The sequence below is a fragment of the Myotis myotis genome, unplaced genomic scaffold (genome assembly GCF_014108235.1).
Source record: "Myotis myotis isolate mMyoMyo1 unplaced genomic scaffold, mMyoMyo1.p scaffold_m19_p_8, whole genome shotgun sequence".
Classification (NCBI taxonomy): Eukaryota; Metazoa; Chordata; class Mammalia; order Chiroptera; family Vespertilionidae; genus Myotis; species Myotis myotis.
In genome coordinates this window covers 25980319-26004410 of record NW_023416390.1, presented here as the reverse complement: position 1 = coordinate 26004410, position 24092 = coordinate 25980319, and the positions used below count along the sequence as shown (strand labels likewise).

The window sequence follows — 24092 nt, the reverse complement described above, 5'->3', positions numbered from 1 at the left end:
AGCTGGTCACGCAGTTAGCTGTGTTCTTGCCTTTGAGTACAATCCAGTACTATATTATAGTTTATTGCCTGCTTTTGGTGGAGAATACCAGCCCATTGTAGAGAGAGAACTTTAAATTAAACAATTTTCAAATGGTGACTTCACATATAAGGTTTTTTTCCCTTACTTTTTCATATGAAGTTTTATTTCAAAGCAAACTCAAGTTTGTTGTTTTTTTCCTGGCATGCATTTATTTCCTTGTTGTGGTTCCTTCCTGGGCAATTACAATTCTTAGGATGAAATGAACCCGCACATTTCTTTTTACGAATGCTCCATTTTCTAAATCACATTGATTCTGATTTGTAGCCGAAGGAGACAGGTGGAGTTGCTCCTTTCTGAAACTCATTCTCTGGCCCTTGCTATCTAGAAGGGTAGCCAGAACCTGGAGGGCAGCAGGTGCTACCCAGTCACATGATACTGCTGTGGACAAAGAAAAATATACGCACAACTTCACGGACTACACACTGGGGTTGGATGTCATTGCACAAGGGAACGTTGTTTGGCCAGTGAGGGGGAAAAGCAGTTCCAAAGGGGCTTTTTCAGCCTTCTCACATACGCCTTGGAATGGGAATTCTTGTGCCGGGAACCCCTGTCTCCACAGACAGCAGCTACTCTTACCTGTGATAGGGAAGGGGGGCGGGGGCAGGATGACCCACTGAGTTTGGGGTGCAGGTCACCCACTGTAAGCGCTGGTCCCCAAACCTTTCCAGAAATAGGCAGGAGTTTCAGTCAGATGAAACTTCAGGCTGGATCACTTGACCCAAAGTATTAAAACTGATTTTATGTGAGAATTTTAAACTAAAATAACAGAAAGAACTTTATTAGCATTTTCAATTTACGTCATTATTTTTTTACAAAACCTTTTTACCCTCTTTTTTTAACCTCAGTCGTATAGCTCTTTTAATAATGAATTTTGCACAATGACACAGTGCTTAGCTTTGCTATAATGTGGTCTTTGTCTTTCTGGCAGCTCCTTGCTCGGCTATGACTTACCATCATGATAGCAGGCGGATATTTGTGGGCCAGGATAACGGAGCCGTCATGGTAGGTACTTTCCAGAATGTATGTATTATATCGACCTCCCCATGTTCATGTCTGTTGGACAGTTTAAATAAAGTTAGCAATAAATGCCTGATTGGCATTAAATTTTTTGAATTCAGTATAGGTGTTAGACCTAAAAATGGATTAATTTTATTATTTTTTTAAAATATATTTTTATTGATTTCAGAGAGGAAGGGAGGGGGAGAGAGAAACATCAATGATGAGAAAGAATCATTGATCGGCTGCCTCCTGCATTCTCCCAACTGGGGATGGGATCGAGCCTGCAACCTGGGCATGTGCCTTTGACCAGAATTGAACCTAGGACCCTTCAGTCCACAGGCCGACACTCTATCCACTGAGCCAAACCAGCTAGGGCAAAATGGATTAATTTTAATGAGTGCTTAATTTTAAACCAGTTTCGTGGAACTCAGAATGCTGTTTTGATGGATGGTTGGGTGCACAGGCTAGCCCACAGGTGCAGTCTCCATGCAGCCCCTATCCCTGGACCACAGAGAAGACCAGGACAAGGAGGGTGCGGTGGAGAGCCTGTGTGTGCATGTGTGTGTGCATGTGTGTGTAACAGAGGAAGGGGAAGGAGAACCAAGTTAGGGACTAGCCATTCAACCAACAACTTGTATAGCTCTTTAGGGCAGTGTTTCACAAGTATTTTTAGTGAAGGATTGGGTATTTACATTTTTAATTTATTATAGGTATTTTTGTGGGTCAGGTTGTGTGTGTGTATATGTATATATACATTTTTTCTTAAGGAGACATAATTTATATACCATAAAGTTCACCATTTTAAAGTGTGCAATTCTGTGGTTTTGTGGTATGTTCACAAGATGATGCAACCATTAACACTCTCTAATTCCAGAACATTTTCATCACACCCCCCTCCCCCAAGGAAACCCCAGCCCATTAGCAGTCACTCCCCATTCCCCCCTAGGACTCCCCCCAGCTCCTGGCAATCACTAATCTACTTTCTGAGTCCAGAGATTTGTCTGTTCTGATATTTTATGTGAGTAGAATCATATAATACATGTTGCCTTTTACGTCTGGCTTCTTTCACCTAGAGCAGTGATGGTGAACCCATAACACGCGTGTCAGAGGTGACATGTGAACTCATTTTTTTGGTTGACTTTTCTTTGTTAAATGGCATTTAAATATCCTATCTAATAAAAGACAAATAGGGTAATTAACCGTACCTCCGATATGCTTCCCATTGGCTAATCAGAATATGCAAATTAACTGCCAACCAAGATGGCGGCTTGCAGCCACGCAGCTGAAGCGAACATGAGGCTTGGTTGCCCCAGTGATGGAGGAAGCCAAGGTTCCCCGCCTGCCGCAGCTGGGCTCTGAGCTGTACTCTAAGCAAAAATGTTGCAATTATAGAAGCTAAACAAACCCCAGATACCTGCTTTCAGCCAGCTGGGCCTCAGCGAGCAGGACTGCAACAGTGTTTCAATTATAGAAGCTAAACAAACCCCAGATACCTGCTTTCAGCAGCCGAGGTCTCAGAGCTGGAGCAGGGCCTCAGAGCTAAAGCCGGCTCTCAGCTCCAGTGACAGATAGAGAAGGTAAATAAATCCCAGAATTAAAAAAAAAAGGAAAAAAGGAGAGGTTGGGAGCTTCAGTCGCCCACCAGCCTGAAAATGGCCCTCAGCCCCTCACCCAGACTGGCCAGGCACCCCAGTGGCGACCCCCACCCTGAAGGGGGTGTGGCCAGCCTGAAAACAGCCATCATCCCCTCATCCAGGCTGGCCAGGCACCCAAGCGGGACTCCCACCCTGATCCGGGACACCCTTCAGGGCAAACCAGCCGGCCCCCACCCATGGACCAGGCCTCTATCCTATATAGTAAAAGGGTAATATGCAAACGGAACCTAACAGCAGAAGGACTGGGAATGACTGGTCACTATGACACACACTGACCACCAGGGGGCAGACGCTCAATGCAGGAGCTGCCCTCTGGTGGTCAGGGCGCTTTCACAGGGGGAGCTCTGCTCAACCACAAGCCAGGCTGATGGCTGCCAGTACAGTGGTGGTGGTGGGAGCCTCTCCTGCCTCCTCAGCAGTGCTAAGGATGTCTGACTGCAGCTTAGGTCTGCTCCCCACTGGCAAGTGGACATCCCCTGAGGGCTGCCGGGCTGCCAGAGGGATGTCTTATTGCCATCTTAGGCCAAATCCCCCTGAGGAGCAGGCCTAAGCCAGCAGGTGGTCATCCCCCGAGGGGATCCAGACTGCGAGAGGGCACAGGCTGGGCTTAGGGACTCGCCTCCCCCCCCCCCCCAGGGCACAAATTTTTGTGCACCGGGCCTCTAGTATAAAATAAATATCAAAAATATAAGTCTTTGTTTTACTATGGTTGCAAATATCAAAAAGTTTCTATATGTGACATGGCACCAGAGTTAAGTTAGGGTTTTTCAAAATGCTGACACACTGAGCTCAAAAGGTTTGCCATCACTGACCTAGAGTAATATATTAAGGTTCTTTGCATCGTAATTTGAATTAGTACTTTTTTTGTTTATTATGTAGATAGACCACAATTTGTTTATCCACTCATCAGTTGATGGACATTTGGTTGTTGAACCTTCGTGTGCTAGTTCGTGTGTGAAACTAAGTTTTTCATTCTATTGGGAATATATACCTAGGAGTGGAATTGCTGGGTCATGTGGTAAATCTGTTTTTAACTCATTGAGGAACCCCCAAGCTGTTTTTCAAAGTGGCTCTATCATTGTACATTCCCACCACCACCGTGTAAGGGTTCTAGTTTGTCTCCATCATTGCCAACACTTGTTATTTTCTGTTGTTTTTGTTTTGTTTTTACTATGGCCATCCTAGAGGGTGTGAAATGGTATCTCATTATGATTTTTGTTTGCATTTGCCTAATGACTAGTGATGTCGAGTATTTCAGTTGCTTGTTGATCATTTGTATATCTTCTTTGGAGAAATACCTATTTAAGTCCCTTTGCCCATTTTTTATTTTTATTTTTTTAATTGTTGAGTAGTAAGAGACTCAGACTTGCAGCTTGGAAGAAGTTACTAGAGAAACCACCTGATGTCCTGGGTTTTTCATTGTGGAAAGTTTTTGGACTACTCATTTAATCTTTTCACTTGTTACAGATTTTCTATTTCTTCCTCAGTTCATGTTTGTTGTTTATGGTCTTTCTGGGCCAAGAAGGGAAAAACCAGTACAAACACAGGTTCTCAGCCCAAACAGTCCATCCAGCAAAGGGCAGGTGGTAAGGACTTGGGGCGACATAGATAGGCTTTGAAGAGTTCTATGCCCTATGAAGTTGGGGCTGCTGTAAATACATTACGTAGTAGTTAAAGCCAACATTCTCACTCTACTTTTTCTGAAAATATTGTAGGAAAATAATGGTGATGTGCATATACAAATATAACAAGGAGCCGTGAACTTCAAGCCTCAAATACTTTCTCCAGTGGTAGCAGAGGTTGAGCATTTCTTTTTTTTTTAGGGACCCTTCTTGTGGCTCCTGGTTCAAAGATATCAGTAATAGGACAGCCTACAGAACCCTTACAGCTCTCCAGTGGAAAGGGGCAATGGAAATCCAACTTACCATTAGCTAGCTATTGATCTATTGATCCACCCAAAACAGATGAGTATCCTTAAGACGCTGAGACGTACTTGTAGTTTGCAAAACCAGAATGGAGAACAAGGAATTTATATATATTTTTTCAGTCTGAGTAGTCAACAATTTATAAAGTCCATGTTACCTAGAGCCTTAAAAACTTATCAATTTAGCATTGGTCAATAGAATTTTTTATTAGGACTTTTTTTATAAAGAGGTTCATCTTTTTTATTTTGTGTTGAAGTTCATTTTTTTCATTAAGCGCATACTTTTAACTTTTTTCTAGTTATAAAGTATTATACAGTCTGTAAAAATTTAGAAAATCCAAGAATATAAGAAAGAAGAAACCCACCCACAGCCTCTTAATGCTCTTTTTTGTATATTTGTATATTAAATATGTATACTCCCCCCTTACATTACTTGGAATACCCTATGTTTTATTTTCACTGTAGTTGAAAACTCTGATAGTAATGGGTTTTTATACTTTCACTTTATATATATCATCCTGAGGAATTTTTGATGCAGCCCAAAGAGAAAAAATGAACAAGTTGCCTCCTTTGCAATTGGAAGGAGAGGGACTTCAAAGCTTTCACGGCGGAAGGACTGGATAGAAATGCTGTGCTGGTCAGCGGCTCTGTTCCATCTGGTCCCCAAAACAAAGGGTGCCTGAGGACAGGTCCGCATTATTGTCTTCTAGCTGATCTCAGTCCCAGGTCTGGTGATAGCTATTTTTGGATTTCACTTTGTTTTGAAAGTTAAATTCCTGTTGTTTTTAAAACCATGACTATATTCTTATTGCTTGTGTTTACTTTTAGGAATTTCATGTTTCTGAAGATTTTAATAAAATGAACTTTATCAGGACTTACCCAGGTAATTATAATAAATACAAACACACACACACACACACACACACACACACACACACACAATACATGTAGATCTGCATACACAAAACTAGGACACCATCTCATATGATCAAAAGTAGGTTTGGTGAAGGCCTGGGGAGAGGAGCAGGGATGGGCTAGGAAGGTCAATGCAGGAAGCAGAGGGGCATATGTAATACTTTCAGCAATAAAGATTTTAAAAATAAAGTTATAAAAAAAGTAAAAATAAAAATGTAGGTTTTCATATTAACTTTTTAGTTTTGTTACCCCAATTAAATAAGAGGCTATTAGTTCTTTGAAGTTACTTACCATTCTTTTCCTGCTTATTAATATTTAAATTTTTGTATACTATTCCATTTGGGTACATGTATCAGATTTAATTTAACCATTGCTTTATTTTTAAACATGAGTACTGCTCCTACTTTTTGATAATGCCCACTCACTAACATATATGGTAGTATATGTATGTGTATATATATCTGTGAGTATATATATTTCATATCTATGTATATACGTGTGTGTGTGTGTGTGTGTGTGTGTGTGTGTGTGTCCTTTACTGTTACTCTGACTCTAATTACTTCTATTTAAGACAAATTCATAAAAGTAGAGTAACTGGGTCAAACATTAAAATGTATTTTTAATACTCTAGATTTATTTGCAAACCTCCTCCCAGCAATTGTGCAAATTTTTCAATCCTATGAATGGCGGTTGAGAGTGCCTGCTCTTTAAATGTTTACAACATTACTCTTTATAAATGCTTTTTGCCAGTTTGATAGTCAAAATAGTTCTCAAGTTAAAAATTATTTAAGCTGTATTTAATGTTAACCCTTTGTCATCTTTTATGCATATCTGGTTCATGCTTTGCCCATATTCCCAGAGTCTTTTCTAATTAATTTATAAGAAAGAGTTCCTCAGTGCTCCTGCAGCAGCCTGTACAGCTGAGAGCAAGTTAGAAGTTTCTCTGTCTAGCCTCAGACTTCATTCATCAGCCTGGGCATTTACCAAGCACCTGCTCTATGCAAGGTGCTGTATCAGACGAAGTAGGTAGGTCGCTGCCCTAGTGGCTTACAATTAACCTGCACACTCAGATATTTCACAGGTTAGGTCACAGACAGCACACTTTCCTCATTCTCAGCTCTTATTTTGGTATTTTGGAATATAGAACTTCACAATATTTTGTCTCTATAAATAGTAAAAAGTTACACACAAATTGCTTACACTACTTTTTAATTACAGAAAAGTATAGTTGCTCTTGTTTATAAAGTCTTTTGTAAAGGGCCAGAACACTGAAGTTATGGACAATAAAAAAATTTTCTCTTTTAAGAAGAGACTCCTGCTTTCCGTGTGGAACTCATTGGTAGGTAGGGCTTTTTAGAGCAAAGTGCAAGTCTGTTCTCTAATCTATGATCGGAGTCCCTCTTGAGCATTACTCCTTAACGATTGGTAGCTTCTGACTGTCTGCCATGTAGGCAGGCAGTGGGCAGGGCCCTGGGAAGCCCGTGATAGGGAGTCGGGGTAGTTCAGGTTATCTGACACCCGCTCACAGTCGGGCACTCCCGTGATGGGATGTTGTGCATCCCCTGGCCAGCCTCAGTTCTCACCCCATGAGGCTCGATTCTGAAGGTCCCATTTCTTCCTGAAGGGCGCAGACTTTCCGTTTCTGTTCCTACAGCTCATCAGAACCGGGTGTCTGCAATAATCTTCAGCTTGGCCACGGAGTGGGTGGTCAGCACTGGTCACGACAAGTGTGTCAGCTGGATGTGCACCCGGACCGGGGACATGCTCGGGAGGCACCTCTTCCCCTCCTGGGCTTCGTGTTTGCAGTATCCTTTGAAGGGCTGGGCCTCCGCCTCCTTGTCTCAATGATTAATTTCTATTCTGATCAGAAATTGTTAATTGACAAAAATATCCAAAAAGTAGAATAAAAAAAATGAAAAACAAAACAGAGAAAAAAATGTAAAAAAGACTAAAAAAAGAGAAAAAGAAAGGAAAAAACAAAAAATAAGATTAAAAAAGGAATAAATTGTTATTTGAGACCCAAAGGCTGAGGGATTCCTGATATTTTACATAAAATCTGAAATTTGCTTTATTGGTATAAAATTGGTTTATTAAAAATAATTAAGTGACTTACCATTCCCTGCTGGGAAGTGCTGTACTTTTATTTATTTATTAATATATTTTATTGATTTTTTTAAATATATTTTATTGATTTTTTACAGAGAGGAAGGAAGAGAGATAGAGAGCTAGAAACATCGATGAGAGAGAAACATCGATCAGCTGCCTCCTGCATACCCCCCACTGGGGATGTGCCTGCAACCCAGGTACATGCCCTTGACCGGAATCGAACCTGGGACCCTTCAGTCCGCAGGCCGACGCTCTATCCACTGAGCCAAACCGATTTCGGCATTATTTTATTTCACTGATTTTTTACAGAGAGGAAGAGAGAAGGATAGAGAGTTAGAAACATCGATGAGAGAGAAACATCAATGAGCTGCCTCCTGCACACCTCCTACTGGGGATGTGCCCGCAACCAAGGTGCATGCCTTGACCGGAATCAAACCTGGGACCTTTCAGTCCGCAGGCCGATGCTCTATCCACTGAGCCAAACTGGTTAGGGCAGTGCTGTACTTTTAATACAAAATCTTGGAAAACCTAACCCTCATTATTGCAAACCCCTCCCCTCATTCCTTTACATTTCAAAGTGAAAGAAAAGACTTTTTGTATAAAGAAAGAAACAAAAAAGGAATTGATCTTCTAGTAATTGGTTATTTACAGACCCTGCAATAGAATATACTAGTAAATACAGTAAGGCTTATGACTCTGGAGTTCATAAATGGGCTATAGGTTTTATAGTTGTTTTTTTGTGTATAGAGAGGGTTCATAATTCTTACAATACTCTCAAAGGTGCCTCAGCATCCCTGAAATTCCTGCTTTAAAATTTTTTCACTGGTGAATGGAACCTTTCACGTGGAGTTCGCCCTTGCTTAAGGCTAGCAGTGGTAGCTGTGTATCTTAGTGCCAGCAAGATCAAGGCTGTCGGCATCAGTAGTTCTCTTTCAGAGCTGGACATCTGGCCTAGTGAAATTCCTTTTTTCCATTGAAAGCCTTCATAAAAAATGTTTGCTACAAATGAATGTACATAGAACATGAGATATGTAAAATAAGCGTATAAATTAGAACCGTACACTTTAGAATCAAACAAAGGAAAATATTCAGATACCTTATGTGCTAATTAAGTGTTTCTGTTCTGAGTTAGGCTTTTCATATGGACTGGTAGAAATGCCACAGAATCACAGTCATGGCCTAGCCCAGTGGTCGGCAAACTGCGGCCCCTTGAGTGTGGCTCTTCCACAAAATACCATGTTCGGGCGCGCACGTACAGTGTGATTGAAACTTCGTGGCCACACTCAAGGGGTCAAAGAGCCGCATGTGGCTCGCGAGCTACGGTTTGCCGACCACTGGCCTAGCCCATGGCTGTCCTTCTGACCTTTAAATAGTAGTATCCTACTGTGTGTCATCTACCAATTTGCCACAAATTTCTATGGCTATGATGTCACTGAGAAAGTGATAAGTAAATATATTTTTAAAACTTAAATTTACCATTGCCCCAAATAACTGTCTTTTGGTTGAATGAACTCTCCACAGCAATTTAAAGTGAACCATCCTCTTTACTTAAAGCTAAATCGTCTAGGGCTCTAGGCCAGAGGAAAGATGGTCATGTCCGTATTATTTCCAGAGATATTTCACGAATAGCCATTTTCCTCCCATTCTTTCTGCTTTTTTCATTATTGAGTATTTCACTTTTTGTGTGTTTTATTTTAATTTGATTAGAACTACTTGCTCTCGTGTCTGTCTTCTCTGTTAGCTGTTATCTTTTTCATTGCCAAGTTCCAAATATTGCTTAGAGTAATGACAGATACTCAATGAATTCTTGTTGAATGATTAAATACTAATTTTCTCCTTGAGTCCAGCTTACAACTGTTTTCTTCAGTGTTTAAATCCTGCATGATTTTCCGTCGGCTGTGTCCTTTCTCAGAGTTTGAGCGTGTGCTTATTCTCTTTAAAGAGAACATTTTCTGATTTACAACTGTGAGATGGATTGTGTTGGAGATCTTTGACTGCTTCCCCACAGATACGATTTTGATACCCAGTATGCTTTTGTTGGCGATTATTCTGGACAGATCACCCTGCTGAAGCTGGAACAGGACACCTGCTCAGTTATCACAACCCTCAAAGGACATGAAGGTAGTCTGCGTCCTCACCCACAGCTTTCCCACCTAATTTGAGCATCTGAGTTTAGTTCTCAGCCCTGTGGTTTCATGAATGATCACCTCCCTATGATCTGTCAGATTTCAATTTGATTGGCCAGACAGGGGATATAGATCTCCAAGAGTGAAGGCCAAGTGAAGGAAGGGTGCTGGGTTGGGTTTTGAATTGTCAAAATCCCTCCGAGGTTGCTTGTGTGGATCATACTTTCTACTTTGTTTACCATTTTCAATGAAATTATTTTCAGAAGACCTTTTAAAATTTTTTGTAAATGGTAAAACCTTTTCAAGAATGTTAGTGTTTCTAAATTGTCAGTTTCTAGGACACTGAACAAGACTAGTGGCTCAATACAATGAAAAGAAATGTATGGGCTGGGTCATCCTCTACTTGGGAAACCTCCCCTGGGAAGGGACTGAGGAAAAAGAGGTCAGGTGGAATTTCATTATTTCTACAGTGCAGTGAGTTGGCAAGACTCCAAGAAAGTGTTTTAAAACTCACTTGGCTGTATTCAGTAACAAATTAGAAGCTTCGAGGCCATCTGGCTTAGATTGAAGAATTGGGAGTTGTTAAAAAGAATTAATGATGGACTGTTATGAAAATAGTGTCTTAAGTCTAACAAGTTAAATGTTCTCCACGCTGTCTAAGAAATCTATTTAGGTGAAATCAAGTCTGTCAGACAGGGACCTTGTAGAGGAAAAAGGAGAAAGAACAGTAAATTAGAGTAGACGTGGGCAGGAAAGCACAGCCCCTGAGGACACCCCTTTCCGTTTATGACTTAAGAGTCTCATGACTCCGGGCTCGTAAGTGTTCTCCAGGTTGCTAGGTTAGAGTGGGTTCTGGCAACTGCTTAGTCATGTTTGTATAGAAAGATCATGTTTGTCTGCTATTAAGCCTCTAGCTAAAGTGTGTGGGGCATAGGTTTAAACAAGGTCAGGATTTATACAAAATTATGCCTGAAGCCAGTTTTGCAGAATACTTCCCCCCACACACACTTTTGTTAAGTTTCTGTGAGAAACCGTTTGTGTTGTTTGCTTTGAATTATATAAAATATTATGGGCTCGTGTGACTGGTTCAGTTTTATTAAGTTTATTAATCATTTTCTTCTAGGTAAGCAAGTTACTGGAATAATGAATTCTGTTGAGAGAGAAATCTATAGAAAGAAAGAGTTTCTCAAGGGTTATCTAATTTGATAAGTTTAGCCAATTTGGACTTTTTACCTAAATTTCTGAAATACCTGCAAACCTTTCCTTCGAGACACTTAATTTTCTCAAACATAGGCATCTTGGCTGTAAAACTGCCTGCAAGGTCCCAGATATCTTCAGTAGTCTAGCTTTCTAGCTTCTATGAGATGACCACAGTAAACTTAACGGCCTGTTCTCATTAAATGTCAATGGCTATATTTTTCAAAAGCTTTTTATAGTCTTTTCAACAGCTGTTTTATAATTTTGTGGTACGGAACAAGGAACCGTTTATTGGAACATCTTTGCCTTTTTGTACATCTTTGATGTACAACTGAAGACTTTAGTCTTACGACCAGGAGAGTGGATGTGCTGCGTCTTCTCATGACTCGTGATGAAGCGTTGAATGGCCCATTGTACAGTGAAGACACATGTTTCCTGAAAGACTCAGTTGTGCTAGTTGGGTCTTCAGCTGTCAGATGTGTGCCCTGACATGGAGTTAACTTAACCAATCCTCTCTCCCTGCCCCTCCTCCTCTCTTCCTCCACCCCACCTTCTCTCCCTCCCTCCCTCGCCCCCAGGTAGTATCGCCTGCCTCTGGTGGGACCCCATCCAGCGGTTACTCTTCTCTGGAGCCTCTGACAACAGCATCATCATGTGGGACATCGGAGGAAGGAAGGGCCGCACGCTCCTGCTCCAGGGCCACCAGTGCGTGACTGTTCTGGGGGTGGGGAGAGAGCCCGAGTTCGGGGAAAACGGGGGAAACTGTGTTTACAAAACGGCCATTTGAGAGGGCTGACGGGGACCACTTTTAACTGCTTTTCTGGTAGTCCTGAGTGTCTGGTGTTCTGTAGCCAAAAGGGAAACGGAGAGCAGAGGGTTTGCTTCCTCCTTGGTCCCAAGGGCACTTCCCACGTGTCTCTCCCAGCGAGTCACCCTGTTGAAATAAGCTGCTCAGGCCTGGAGCCCAGGCGTGGACTTTGACCGTGGAAGTGTGTGTAATGTGATACTAAGCCATTCTCCAATCGGATGCCTAACTCATTTTCTTAAATTATAAGATGTATTTCATTAAGAAGGAACATGTGGTTTGATGTAGTCGTATGGCCATTGCTATGACGGTGTAATACTCAGGCTCTTGCCGTCTAGTCTTGAAAGGAAAAGGAACCTTTCCCCTTTGTTGGCTAGGTTGTTGCCGTCCACCATAACCAGAGTCAAGCCGAAAGGTAGCCACGGAAACATTCTCCATTCAAGCCTACAGGCCAGGAGAGTGTTCCCCAGAGCCTCCACGGTATCTGCCTGTGTACATGTGTGAATGTGTGTATGCACACCTGAGCAAGTGTATGTGCGTGTGTGTGCATGTGTGACCCTGTGTGTGTGCGTGTGTGTGCATGTGTGACCCTGTGTATGTGCATGTGTGACCCTGTGTGTGTGCGTGTGTGTGCATGTGTGACCCTGTGTATGTGCATGTGTGACCCTGTGCGTGTGCGTGCATGTGTGACCCTGTGTACGTGCGTGTGTGCATGTGTGACCCTGTGTATGTGCGTGTGTGCATGTGTGACCCTGTGCGCGCGCGCGTGTGTGCATGTGTGACCCTGTGTGTGTGCATGTGTGACCCTGTGTATGTGTGTGTGTGTGCATGTGTGAACATGTGTGTGCACTGTGAGCACGTATATGTGTGCACGTGTGAGCATGAGTGTACCAGTAACCTCTGTAGTGTGTGACCACTTGTTATGGTTGGGTTCAGGCAAGGCAGTTACACCTCCTTTGTTCTTTGTTTCTGGACAAGGAAATCATGGTGATTGGTCCAGATAACTGTAGTCATCGTCTCTGACCTGCAGTTCTTAAAGACTAACCTGAAAGTAGTGTTTGTTTTGTAGAAACTATTATTCTTATGGTAAGTTAGAGCATGCCAGGTAGTTCACACCGGAGTCCATATTCCCGTCCCACAGAGTGCGTGAGACATGCCAAGGGCTGGTTCCAACGGGGGAGGGAGTTGCGCCTCCCTGGAGGCTGTCTGTTTCCCACACTGAGGCCAGTGCTGGCGTGTCATCCGCAGTGACCGGGTGCAGGCGCTGTGCTACCTTCAGCTCACGAGGCAGCTCGTCTCCTGTTCCTCGGACGGCGGCATTGCTGTGTGGAACATGGACGTTAGCAGAGAAGAGGTTAGAGGAGGAAGCGGGCAAGGCTGGGGGCGGGGGGTGGAAAATCTGTCTGACCTGGTGCCCAGCGAGAGGGATTCCCCTGTCAGGTACCTTGTGGTACCACCAGCTGCCCCAAGTGGTTGTTTGCCAGATTCTGTAAAAAGGGGTTTTTGCTCAACTGGTTGAATAATTTCAAACAAATTTGGCATAACAAAAGAAATATACAAGACAACTCTAAGAGTTCAAATGAGAATTGAATAATTTCCTCATATCTCTAGGTTGAAAGTTGAACAATTCTGTAAACATTACTAAAATAATAACGATTACTCAGAACACACACATAGTAGTGAGTATGGCAATAGCTATAAAATACTGAGAATTTTTAAAAATGCTAACCTCGACCATATTTAGAACTATCATGTGAATTTCTGAAAAGCCAGTGTAAATATGCGGCCACACTGACGTTGGCTCTCTCTCCTTCCAGGCTCCTCAGTGGTTAGAAAGTGATTCTTGCCAGAAATGTGAGCAGCCCTTTTTCTGGAACATAAAGCAGATGTGGGACACAAAGACACTGGGGTTGAGACAGGTACGTAACCAACTTTGAGTCACCACCGGGTTAATCGTGTACTCTGTGATTTGTGTAATTCTTATTTTGTTCGGAATCACACTTCTTCTCCAGAAGTGCTGTTAATTCATACTTTTTTTTTATATGACCGTCACTGGTGATAATGAGCAAGACCTTTCCTCAGGCCAGTGAGACTATGCCATGGCTGGTCCCGCACTGGAGACTGTCCCCTAACTGTCCATGGCTGGTCCCGCACTGGAGACAGTCCCCTAACTGTCCATGGCTGGTCCCACACTGGAGACAGTCTGCTAACTGTCCATGGCTGGTCCCGCACTGGAGACTGTCCCCTAACTGTCCATGGCTGGTCCCGCACTGGACACTGTCCCCTGACTGTCCATGGCTCGTCCCGCACTGGACACTGTCCCCTAACTGTCCATGGCTGGTCCCACACTGGAGACAGTCTGCTAACTGTCCATGGCTGGTCCGGCACTGGAGACTGTCCCCTAACTGTCCATGGCTGGTCCCGCACTGGAGACAGTCCACTAACTGTCCATGGCTGGTCCCGCACTGGAGACTGTCCCCTAACTGTCCATGGCTGGTCCCGCACTGGAGACGGTCCCCTAACTGTCCATGGCTGGTCCCGCACTGGAGACAGTCCACTAACTGTCCATGGCTGGTCCCGCACTGGAGACAGTCCGCTAACTGTCCATGGCTGGTCCCGCACTGGACACTGTCCCCTAACTGTCCATGGCTGGTCCTGCACTGGAGACGGTCCCCTAACTGTCCCATTGCTTGTCCTATTCTGGACACTGTCCCCTAACTGTCCATGGCTGGTCCCGCACTGGACACTGTCCCCTAACTGTCCATGGCTGGTCCCGCACTGGAGACAGTCCGCTAACTGTCCATGGCTGGTCCCGCACTGGAGACTGTCCCCTAACTGCCCATGGCTGGTCCTGCACTGGAGACGGTCCCCTAACTGTCCCATTGCTTGTCCTATTCTGGACACTGTCCCCTAACTGTCTATGGCTGGTCCCGCACTGGACACTGTCCCCTAACTGTCCATGGCTGGTCCCGCACTGGAGACTGTCCCCTAACTGTCCATGGCTGGTCCCGCACTGGAGACTGTCCCCTAACTGTCCATGGCTGGTCCCGCACTGGAGACAGTCCCCTAACTGTCCATGGCTGGTCCCGCACTGGACACTGTCCGCTAACTGTCCATGGCTGGTCCCCCACTGGAAGAGGGGGATGCATAGAAAACCCAAGCCTGCTGGTAAATAGATACAGATCTTTCCCTTTGGGACTATTGTTAAGGTCACTGTTTCATAGTAGCCGAGCACCAAATTAGAATGAATTAGGGCATACAAGCCTCATGCTTTCACAAACTGATAAAAAGTAACAATTTAGCCCTCAGTGGAATACTGTGGCTCTAATAATGTTAGATTATTCCTAAATTGTTCCACATAAATCTACCTGGAATATTTTTAGTAAGCATGTGTAATATTTTTAAGCATCTTTCAAGTACAATGTTTGTTTTTTAAATTAAAAATAGCCTATAGATTTCAAAGATGTTCTTCTCACTAGGTATGCACATATACTAAAGTTCTACAAATATATATATGGCAGATTTGAAGGTAGCCACTCACTCAGGTTTAATATGAATTTGTGCAAGTAAGTAAAAAGGAATGCTGATTGTACTCATTTTATTACTGGTTACACCGCTATGAAGCATTGGCCTAAAACTTGTGTGTGGTAATAAATTCTCTTGGATTTTACTTACAAAGTTGTACTCCTGCAAGGTCTAATATGAGACTGTCAGGCAATGCAGGAATTATTTTAGCACTTAAAACTTTCTAATGCTCTGAAAATGGTACCTGAATTGTTTCGTTAGCTATTTTTAACAATGCGTGTCTGGTGGAAACTAGTGCATTGTAGTTGATGGGTGAAGAAGTCCCTACTTCTAAAGGAAACATGAAGAGATTAATTTTACGTTTATGATTAACAGCTAATAGCAGAGGAAATAAACAGGTCTTTCAGTATAAAAAAGTATGTCCGAATCAGTAATAATACTGGAACTATTTTGGAATGTTCTTGAAGCTTTATTTCCAGAGTCACAATTGAAAGATTAAAAGAGATAGTAAAACATCTGGTTATGCATGTTGGTTTCTTAATGAGGGCATATTAAATTTAAAACCTTATTTCTTAACTTTCCTTTGACATAGGAATAGATTTCTCCTTCCTGAACTCTCTAATCAGTTGGGCTGCTAAGTGAATTTGAACTTGGTTTTAATATTTCCTGACATCGAGGCACAAGATGAATGAACAAAAAGCAGTATCTGACCGATGTAGTAAGGTTGTTTGGAAATCCTTGTCAAATAGTGCAATTGCCCACCTTTTGGCTGTTAACTGCTACATTAACTTGGAATGTTTATAAGTCAAGGCAAGACTTCCCCACTCCGATCCATTCCCCTGCTCTGAAGGGAAACCCTGTACATTAAAGCAAAATGAAACTCCTCCTTTCCCTCCCGCAGCACCACTGCAGGAAGTGCGGGCAGGCCGTCTGTGGGAAGTGCAGCAGCAAGCGCTCAAGCTACCCCGTCATGGGCTTCGAGTTCCAGGTCCGCATGTGTGACTCCTGCTATGACTCCATCAAGGATGAGGAGTGAGTGTTTGCGTGTCTCAATCTTACTGTGCGCCTGAAACAGGAAGTGACGTAGATGTACTACTGCCCACATGTTTGTGTCTCCCAATTTCATAGGCGATGTGTAAAGAGAGGATCCTATTCTAGCTTTACGACAGAAGATAGATTTCTCCCCAAAACTATGAGAAATGATGCTGCTAGGACCAGCCCAGTCTTGAGCCCCCAGCACTCAGGGTGCTGTGCGGGGTCAAGGCCACGTGCACACTGACGCAGTGGCCAGCTGGTTCTCTCCAGAAGCATTGAATGCTCTCAACTTTGTTCACCTGTGCGTGGAAATTTAATTACTGGGAAAATTCTAGAGACCGATGGTTTTTTTTCCCCCCACCAAGATCTGACCTAGAAATCAGTTCTTAACTATTTGTGTTCAGACATTTCTGTCCTTTCCCCATTCTGTCCTGACTCAGGCAGTTCCACTAGGGCAGAACCATCATTTTCGTTCCCTTCCCGTTGAGTCATCTTTGAAAGTAGTAGATGGGCAAACCTTGGCAGAGGCCCGAGTTGGAAAGCCAGTGGGCACCATTGGTCGGTGAGTGCTACTCCCTGGGCAGCAGAGAGGTCTGGGAGCCTGCAGCTGTCTCGTGCCCACACTGTGTGATCTCATGCAGGCAGTTTCTCTTCTACATGAAAGGCTCTGTAAGTACAGCTGAACAGTGTGGGGATTTGGGGTGCTGAACCCCTGGCAATTGAAAATCCACAAATAACTTTTGACTCCCTCAAAAACTTAACTACTGGTAGCTTTCTGTTGACCAGAAGCCTTACTAATAACATAAACAGTTGTTTAACACATATTTTGTAAGTTATATGTATTATATACTGTATTCTTACAACAAAGTAAGCTAGAGAAAAGAAAATGCTATTAAGAAAATTGTAGGGAAGAGAAAATACATTATAGTACCGGACGTATTTATTGGAAAAAAATTTGCATATTAGTGGACCTGTGCATCACACCCATGTTGTTCCAGAGCAGCTGTATTTCCTTTCTGTTGCTAAGAAAACGTGTCCCTCAGCTCTAGGTACAGTCAGGTGACTTCTAAATGGTCCCTTTTATCTTTGTTAGTCGGACTTCTCTAGCAACCTTTCATGAAGGAAAACATAACATCTCCCACATGTCCATGGATGTTGCCAGGGGACTGATGGTGACCTGTGGGACCGATCGCATTGTAAAGGTAACCTGCATAATTGTCCCAATTAGCATCTCAGCGTAGATTGCTACCTCATCATGCTGCGAATGAGCATGACATTTCTAGTCCAGCCTCACTTTCTGATTGGCAAGCTCGTCTTCCCCTTTCATAAGCTACCTACAGCCATGTGAAGATCCGCAGTAGCAAACTGCATGCCTGTGAGTTTCCACGCCCTCGGCCTTGGCGCTTCCCAAGGCATTTCCCTCTGCCTGGCACCCCCGTCGCCACCTGGCTGAGCGAGCCAGGGTTTCCCCTCCCCGCTGATCCCATGGCTGATCTTTTGCTGAAGCCATTCCTTCCTGTGCTGGTTTCCTTCCATCCTGGGCGGAAGGCTTCTAGTTGTAAGAAATAGCCACACTTTTTTTTTTCATTAATTCCCACTAACACAGAAACTGAAAGTAACTATTTTATACTTAGTACCACTCTTGAGTTGTGAAACTATGACATATATTATTTCATAATAAGGTATAGACTATAGTAGAACATCATTATGATGTAATTTTCAGGTGTCTAGATACTACTGAAAAGCTTTCATCACGTTTAGTGTTTTATCACTGTTGGGGTCAGGAGGCAGTTTTGCACTGAAAGAAGAGAATGAGCTCCTTCGGCCCTTTTCCAGTCCCACGCCTGTTTGTGTCAGTCTTGGCTCTCACGGGCAGACCAGGTGACCTGTGCTGCCTCCCGGCGCCTTCTCTCTTGCAGATATGGGACATGACGCCCGTGGTGGGCTGCAGCCTGGCGACCGGCTTCTCTCCACACTGACCCAGGAGCCGCGAGGTCTGCACCTTCCCAGCGGCAGCCTGTACAAGCGCCACCCTTCCCTGTGGCACCACAGTCACCGTCACGTGGACAAACAGGAGCCACTTAAACACAGATCAACACTTTTCAGAGGAAAAAAAATGTAAAGATGTGTTTTGGGGCATTTGTGGACCTACCTGTGGTTCCCAAAGAATGGAATCCCTCCAGCAAAACGTCCTCACAAACAGTGAGCTGATGTGGACAAGATTGATCTAGCAAATAGAGTTTTAGAGAAAAAAATATTGAACTAAAGAGTTGATGCCTAAAATGTTCTTATAACAACTGTGAGTACACGCACACATTCCCCTTGACCTGCTGGGCCTCCGAGCCCTGTGGCTGCTGTGGGAGCAGGAGTCAGGCAGGGAGGGCGCCCTCTTGAGGGAACGCAGTAGGAGCTTACGATCCCAGCGACTCCTCAGGTGCTGGCAGGATGTGCACCTGCTTTACACTTAGTTATTGACACTCATTAGAGACATCTGTTCTCTTCAGTGCCATCTGCACCTAGTATTGGGCTCACTTCACTTGTTTGTCCTGCGGGCAGTAAGCCGTGGGCGAACCTCATGGTGGTTGTGAGTGAATTGTGAATTCCTCTGTTAACCAAGCAGTCCAAGTTCTTCCTTCCCCTCACACGTGCTCTGAGGACAAAATGCTTTTGTGTTGCCACTACCATGGGAGTCACACAGCTGCCTGACTGTTTGTCATTGCAGTTAGTAATGACTGATGGAAAACCCAGCTACCAGCCTGTGTGCGGTGGGAATGATCATTCTGTTCCATGGAACAGCCCAGTCCTCCTAAGAGACACTTTCTATTTCTAGTTCAGGGTGAGCCCCATGATATTGTGGCAGTTAATATACACCTCAGACAAGAACTCCAAAGCTTTTTAAGCAATGTTGACTTGTAGTCATTGTAACTAATATTCAATATATTAGTTACATAACAACTTGCAAAATCTGTTGTATCAAATGGTGTTTGAAAGGGTTTTGGCCACTTAGTACCAGAAGGGGGAAGAGGTGGGAGAAGGGGCACCTGCTTTTAGTATTCAGATATTTATTGTTTGTTTTTAACAATAATACATGTATCTATCACTTGACGGCTATGGAAGTGAATGGAGAGAGGCCTACATTTTTTAAGGATAAATTTAAAAATAGCAACAATATTTTTGTTAGTCTGACTGATGGATATTGATAGAGGCTCACTACTGTGTTACTCTGTCGGGTTCGTATGAAGACGACATGTTATTCTACCCGATACAAGTAAGAGACTCACCCTGTGTCTAACAGCAGCTCAGAGGAACTGTAACATTTGACAGGCAGTTACACTGAAATGTCAGATGGCGCAGGGACACACATGCTGCGGGAAAGGGACGGGGTCAGGCACACCCTGTTTTAGAGTGATCTGCAGAGAAAGTTGACTTGCCTCAGAAATAAGACCGAAGGGTGTGTTGCTCCTTGTAATTTTTGTATTATATCACCTGAAAAAGATGTTTTCTCTAAAAACTTTCCCTAGGCTTTCTGCAAAATGTACATTACTAATATAACCTGGAAGGAAAATCGAGTGATGCTAACTTCTAAATGGCATCATTGACTGTTGACTTGTGTTCAGTTAGGGTTCAGCCCCACAAAGGTGCTATCCTGGGGATTTTATGAAGTCCGGAAAGGAAAATAGAATGTGATCGATTCTTTTCCACAATGAAGAGCACTGAACTGTGGTTCCATTTTTCTTTATTCTGTAAAATGTGACTTTCAATGTCTGTGGTAGACTGAGTAGAACATCACAGCTGCTAAGAATATGCCATAACTTTCAAACTTCTTTTTATTTTATAAAAACTTTTTAATGAAGAACCCCAATGCTCCATAGAGACTAAGATTGTGAGAGTGCCTCCCAAGGGGTTAAGCTAATAATATAAATCAAGGAGGAAATGCATATTTAAGGAAGAATTAGAGTGTGGTATCGGGAAAGGAAAGGAGATGTTTCCGTGTTGCTTTCTCTCCACCTGAGCCTGTTACCGTTTTTCTGTATGAAAACACACATGGCAGCCTTGTCTTGCCTCTGTCACAAACTAAGTAGCAAATGAGGGCATATTTTCTGTAGAGGTGGGCAAAAATTATTTTCTCAATTTTACTGACTTGGGCACATAAAGATAGTACAGCTAGGCTTATAGTTATTGCCTTACTTTGACTATGTTCCTCTTAAACGGGTCACTTTAGATAGTTCTTCAAGTAATGTTTACTGGTTTTTCCATTCCTGGGATACTCACGCTCATTTGTACAAACAGGGGTTAAGAAGTATAGAATGTTAGAGAAGATCCTTATGCTTAGCCCTAGTATGTATAGGACATGAAAATGCCAATTCTTCATTTTAAACATGTTTTTAAATTGCCCTTTATTAGTGCAGGTGATGGAGATATCTCTATAGCAATAGGTGGAAACATTATTCATTTCATTGTAAATCTCTGTTTGCTATGTCCTAGTCCTGTCCTGCTCCTGGTGGATATAAACAAACATATTGGTCTAGACGGTGTCACTTTGTCCTCTCTGTACAGAATTCAGTTTGTTCATGTCCACATTTTTAAGTTGAAACTGGCCCAAGTATGTAATAAACTTGATAGTGGCTCACACCCAAGGAACTATTTTCTAAGATCAGTTTTTTTAAAAATTAGTTTCTACTTCCATTACTGGATCTGATATTTCTTAAAATGTAAGAAACTCAGTTACTATTAATGATAAACCATCTGCTCATTATAAATGTGAGGCTTAACAAATAAGTAAGACATGCTATATTTATTCATTGTGAGCAGATTACTGAATGCCTACTCTATTTTCTGCAGTTTATTATACAGCAACTCTTTGAGTAAGTTGAAGTTCAATTGTGCGACAAATTTGCATTAGAATATACCACTTTAAGTGTTTTTCTCTATAGCCTTTTTGACTGGGGAGTCAGGGCAATGTTGAATAGTACATTTTGTCCCTGTACTAGCTATGTTTCTATAAGATATGGTGCCCTACGGATCCCAGAGAGCTAAAAATCTTTGTCCTTTGCTCCTATTTGTGGGTTCTGTTTTTGTGGGGTTTTTCTGAGAAAATGTGTACAATAAAATATTCCTTGCTTGTTACTCTGTTGCTTAATTTAGCTTTTGTTTTTTGATCTGGACACAGGGCAATAATAGTAGCTGCTGTGTGTTTAGCACCCTCGGTGTGCTGCCTGCTCTGCCGACTTTATGTTATTCAATCCTGGCAACACTTCAGTCATTATTGTCCCCATTCACAGATGAGAAAACCAAGAAGGTCCTGTCTGTCTTTCTGTCTGTCTGACTTGAAGCACACACCTTCTTCATACCACCTGCCTTAATGTGTAGTATGTTATGTGAGGGAGGCAGATGGTGGTGTCTCTTTTGGAGTTTATGAAGCCCTGGGGTCAGGTGGCTCAGCACATCCAGGCTCTCAGCCTGCACTGTGAGCTATGAAGAGACGCCAGATCTGTGGCCCAGTCTCCCCCTCACAGCTGTTTTGTCAATAAACACGGTAGTTCTGACCTAGAAGAAGTGATTCTTGGCCTAACTGGTAAGAGGTTGATTTGGAAACCAGAATGGCCGTTTACTATGCTATTAAAGAGATAAGCTTTATTTTTTTCTCATTCTCAAAATAATATGTTTATTATAATAAAAAGAAACTGAAAATAAATAAAAAATACCAAAAAAGTATAAAAAAGATTTTTTGAAAACCTGGTGGCACTGATAGGTGGCTTTTGTGATGACGTAACTTCAATCATTCGTTTCCCATGCATTCTGAAGAGCAGTGATCCCTAATCTGTATTTTATGACACTCCACTATTTTAAGTCATTTTATAACTGTTACAAAATTTATTTTAGAAAGTGAATTTTATTTTTATCTGAACTAGATTAACATTAATGTGCAGAAAAGAATATAGAGTCATGCCAAAATCAAGCTAATTATTTGAAATAACTTAAGGAATCACTCTTCTAAAGTATGCCTGTTAAACTAGTAACACTCTTAAGAGACTATTACTTAAATCTAACCTCATAACAGGGATTGTCATCTATTCCTATAATATTAAAGAATAGCCAATAAATAGCCTGTAGACTCCACCATGAAAATCAAATCCAACTAATAAAGTCACAAAACAGTCACATGATTTTAACATTTCAGAATTACAGGTATCATTCCCTTATTAGATAAATGTGACATTAAGTTTTGGTAAGAATAGAAAACAATCAGATATTTCCATAGCTGTGAATTCTTTCAGTTAATTCTGTGATTACAAGATTTGCCTGATGGCAGCTTGTTGAATTCAAGATACCTTAAGCCACAGACAGGACAATTGCATTTGAACAATTGCAAGTTTATGTAAACCATTCTTCTGGACCCCTCACGTGATTTGACTCATATCATGAGACTTGACAGGTGCATGGTAAGGACCTGCTAACCAGCTCTGGTTCTAGCCTGAAGCTCTGTAAGGCAGGGACGAGCCTCTATGTCTATATCCTCACTGCCCTTTACACAAGACCTGCGCAATCCTTAAAGGCTTTGCTAGCCCTTTGATTCTCTAAATCTTTTCTGTGTTTCATTTATTGATTGAATGGATTAGGGAGCACACCTAGGTATGTTCTTCCCATCCTTTGTCACATAAGGCTGAATATGCAAAAATGTTGTGTTATGTGCACTTCATTGAGCTGTTACCTGGAGTTAGAGGAACTCATTGGGGAGCAACTTCTATAAATAAGTAAGAACATCTGGTTGAATTAACCTCATGCGGTACTAAAAAGAGGAAGAAAGGAAGAGGAAAAAGCATATGGCCAAACCGAAATTTGTTCAGTTCTGGATTTACTTGTGTAAAAATAATTCTTTACATAAGTAATGAGTGGCTTTATTTCCAAGTTATTAATGTACTTTTGCATTTCTTATATTTTAAGGCCAGATATGACTTCTTTTTTTTTTTTAAATATATATTTTATTGATTTTTTACAGAGAGGAAGGGAGAGAGATAGAGAGCTAGAAACATCGATGAGAGAGAAACATTGATCAGCTGCCTCCTGCACATCTCCCACTGGGGATGTGCCCGCAACCCAGGTACATGCCCTTGACCGGAATCGAACCCGGGACCCTTCAGTCCGCAGGCCGACGCTCTATCCACTGAGCCAAACCGGTTTTGGCCAGATATGACTTCTTACATCTCTTGCTTCAGGAGTCACATCTGTTAATCTATCAAATGAATCCCAGGTTGCAAGCTGAAAAGTTAGGCAAGCTTGCAGACACAAGCCTACCTTCAAATGTATTCCAGAACACTTGTCACCATTCTACTACTGCTAACCATGGTCCAGTCCTCCCACCGTCAACTGGATTGTTCTAGGAGCCTCCTAACCAGTCTCCCTGAAGGAGCCTCCTAACCAGTCTCCCTGAAGGCTCAGGTAGGCCTCTGCCCTACCAGCTGGATCTCAACACACAACTCAGATCATGCCATTTCTGTACACAACCCTCACAGCTCCCATCCCAGTGGAAGCCAAGTTCTAGAATGGTGCCTTATCTCCCTGACATCTATGGTGCTCTCCTTGCTTCTGTCTAACCACACTTCTTGTTTTCCTCCCATAGCAGGCACTAAATAAATAACGATGCTTGTATGTGTACAATTTGGCTGCTGTGTGCCTAAATGAAAAGGAATTCGTGAACTTTCTTAGGGAGTGAAACCGTTTGT

The 24092-nt window shown here is 42.6% G+C and overlaps 1 protein-coding gene across 1 annotated transcript in view; it reads left to right on the top strand.

Annotated features, from left to right (window-relative positions):
- Nucleotides 1-21495, top strand: part of WDFY1 (WD repeat and FYVE domain containing 1) — a 40125-nt gene extending 18630 nt beyond the window's left edge. Inside the window, exons 3-12 of the mRNA XM_036319156.1 lie at nucleotides 1010-1083; nucleotides 5488-5542; nucleotides 7229-7379; nucleotides 9689-9801; nucleotides 11582-11708; nucleotides 13057-13162; nucleotides 13626-13727; nucleotides 16235-16365; nucleotides 17462-17570; nucleotides 18288-21495. Coding sequence (XP_036175049.1) covers nucleotides 1010-1083; nucleotides 5488-5542; nucleotides 7229-7379; nucleotides 9689-9801; nucleotides 11582-11708; nucleotides 13057-13162; nucleotides 13626-13727; nucleotides 16235-16365; nucleotides 17462-17570; nucleotides 18288-18347 — 1028 coding nt within the window. The 3' untranslated portion in view covers nucleotides 18348-21495. The remainder of the gene's footprint in view (nucleotides 1-1009; nucleotides 1084-5487; nucleotides 5543-7228; nucleotides 7380-9688; nucleotides 9802-11581; nucleotides 11709-13056; nucleotides 13163-13625; nucleotides 13728-16234; nucleotides 16366-17461; nucleotides 17571-18287) is intronic.
- Nucleotides 21496-24092: the final 2597 nt, after the last annotated feature.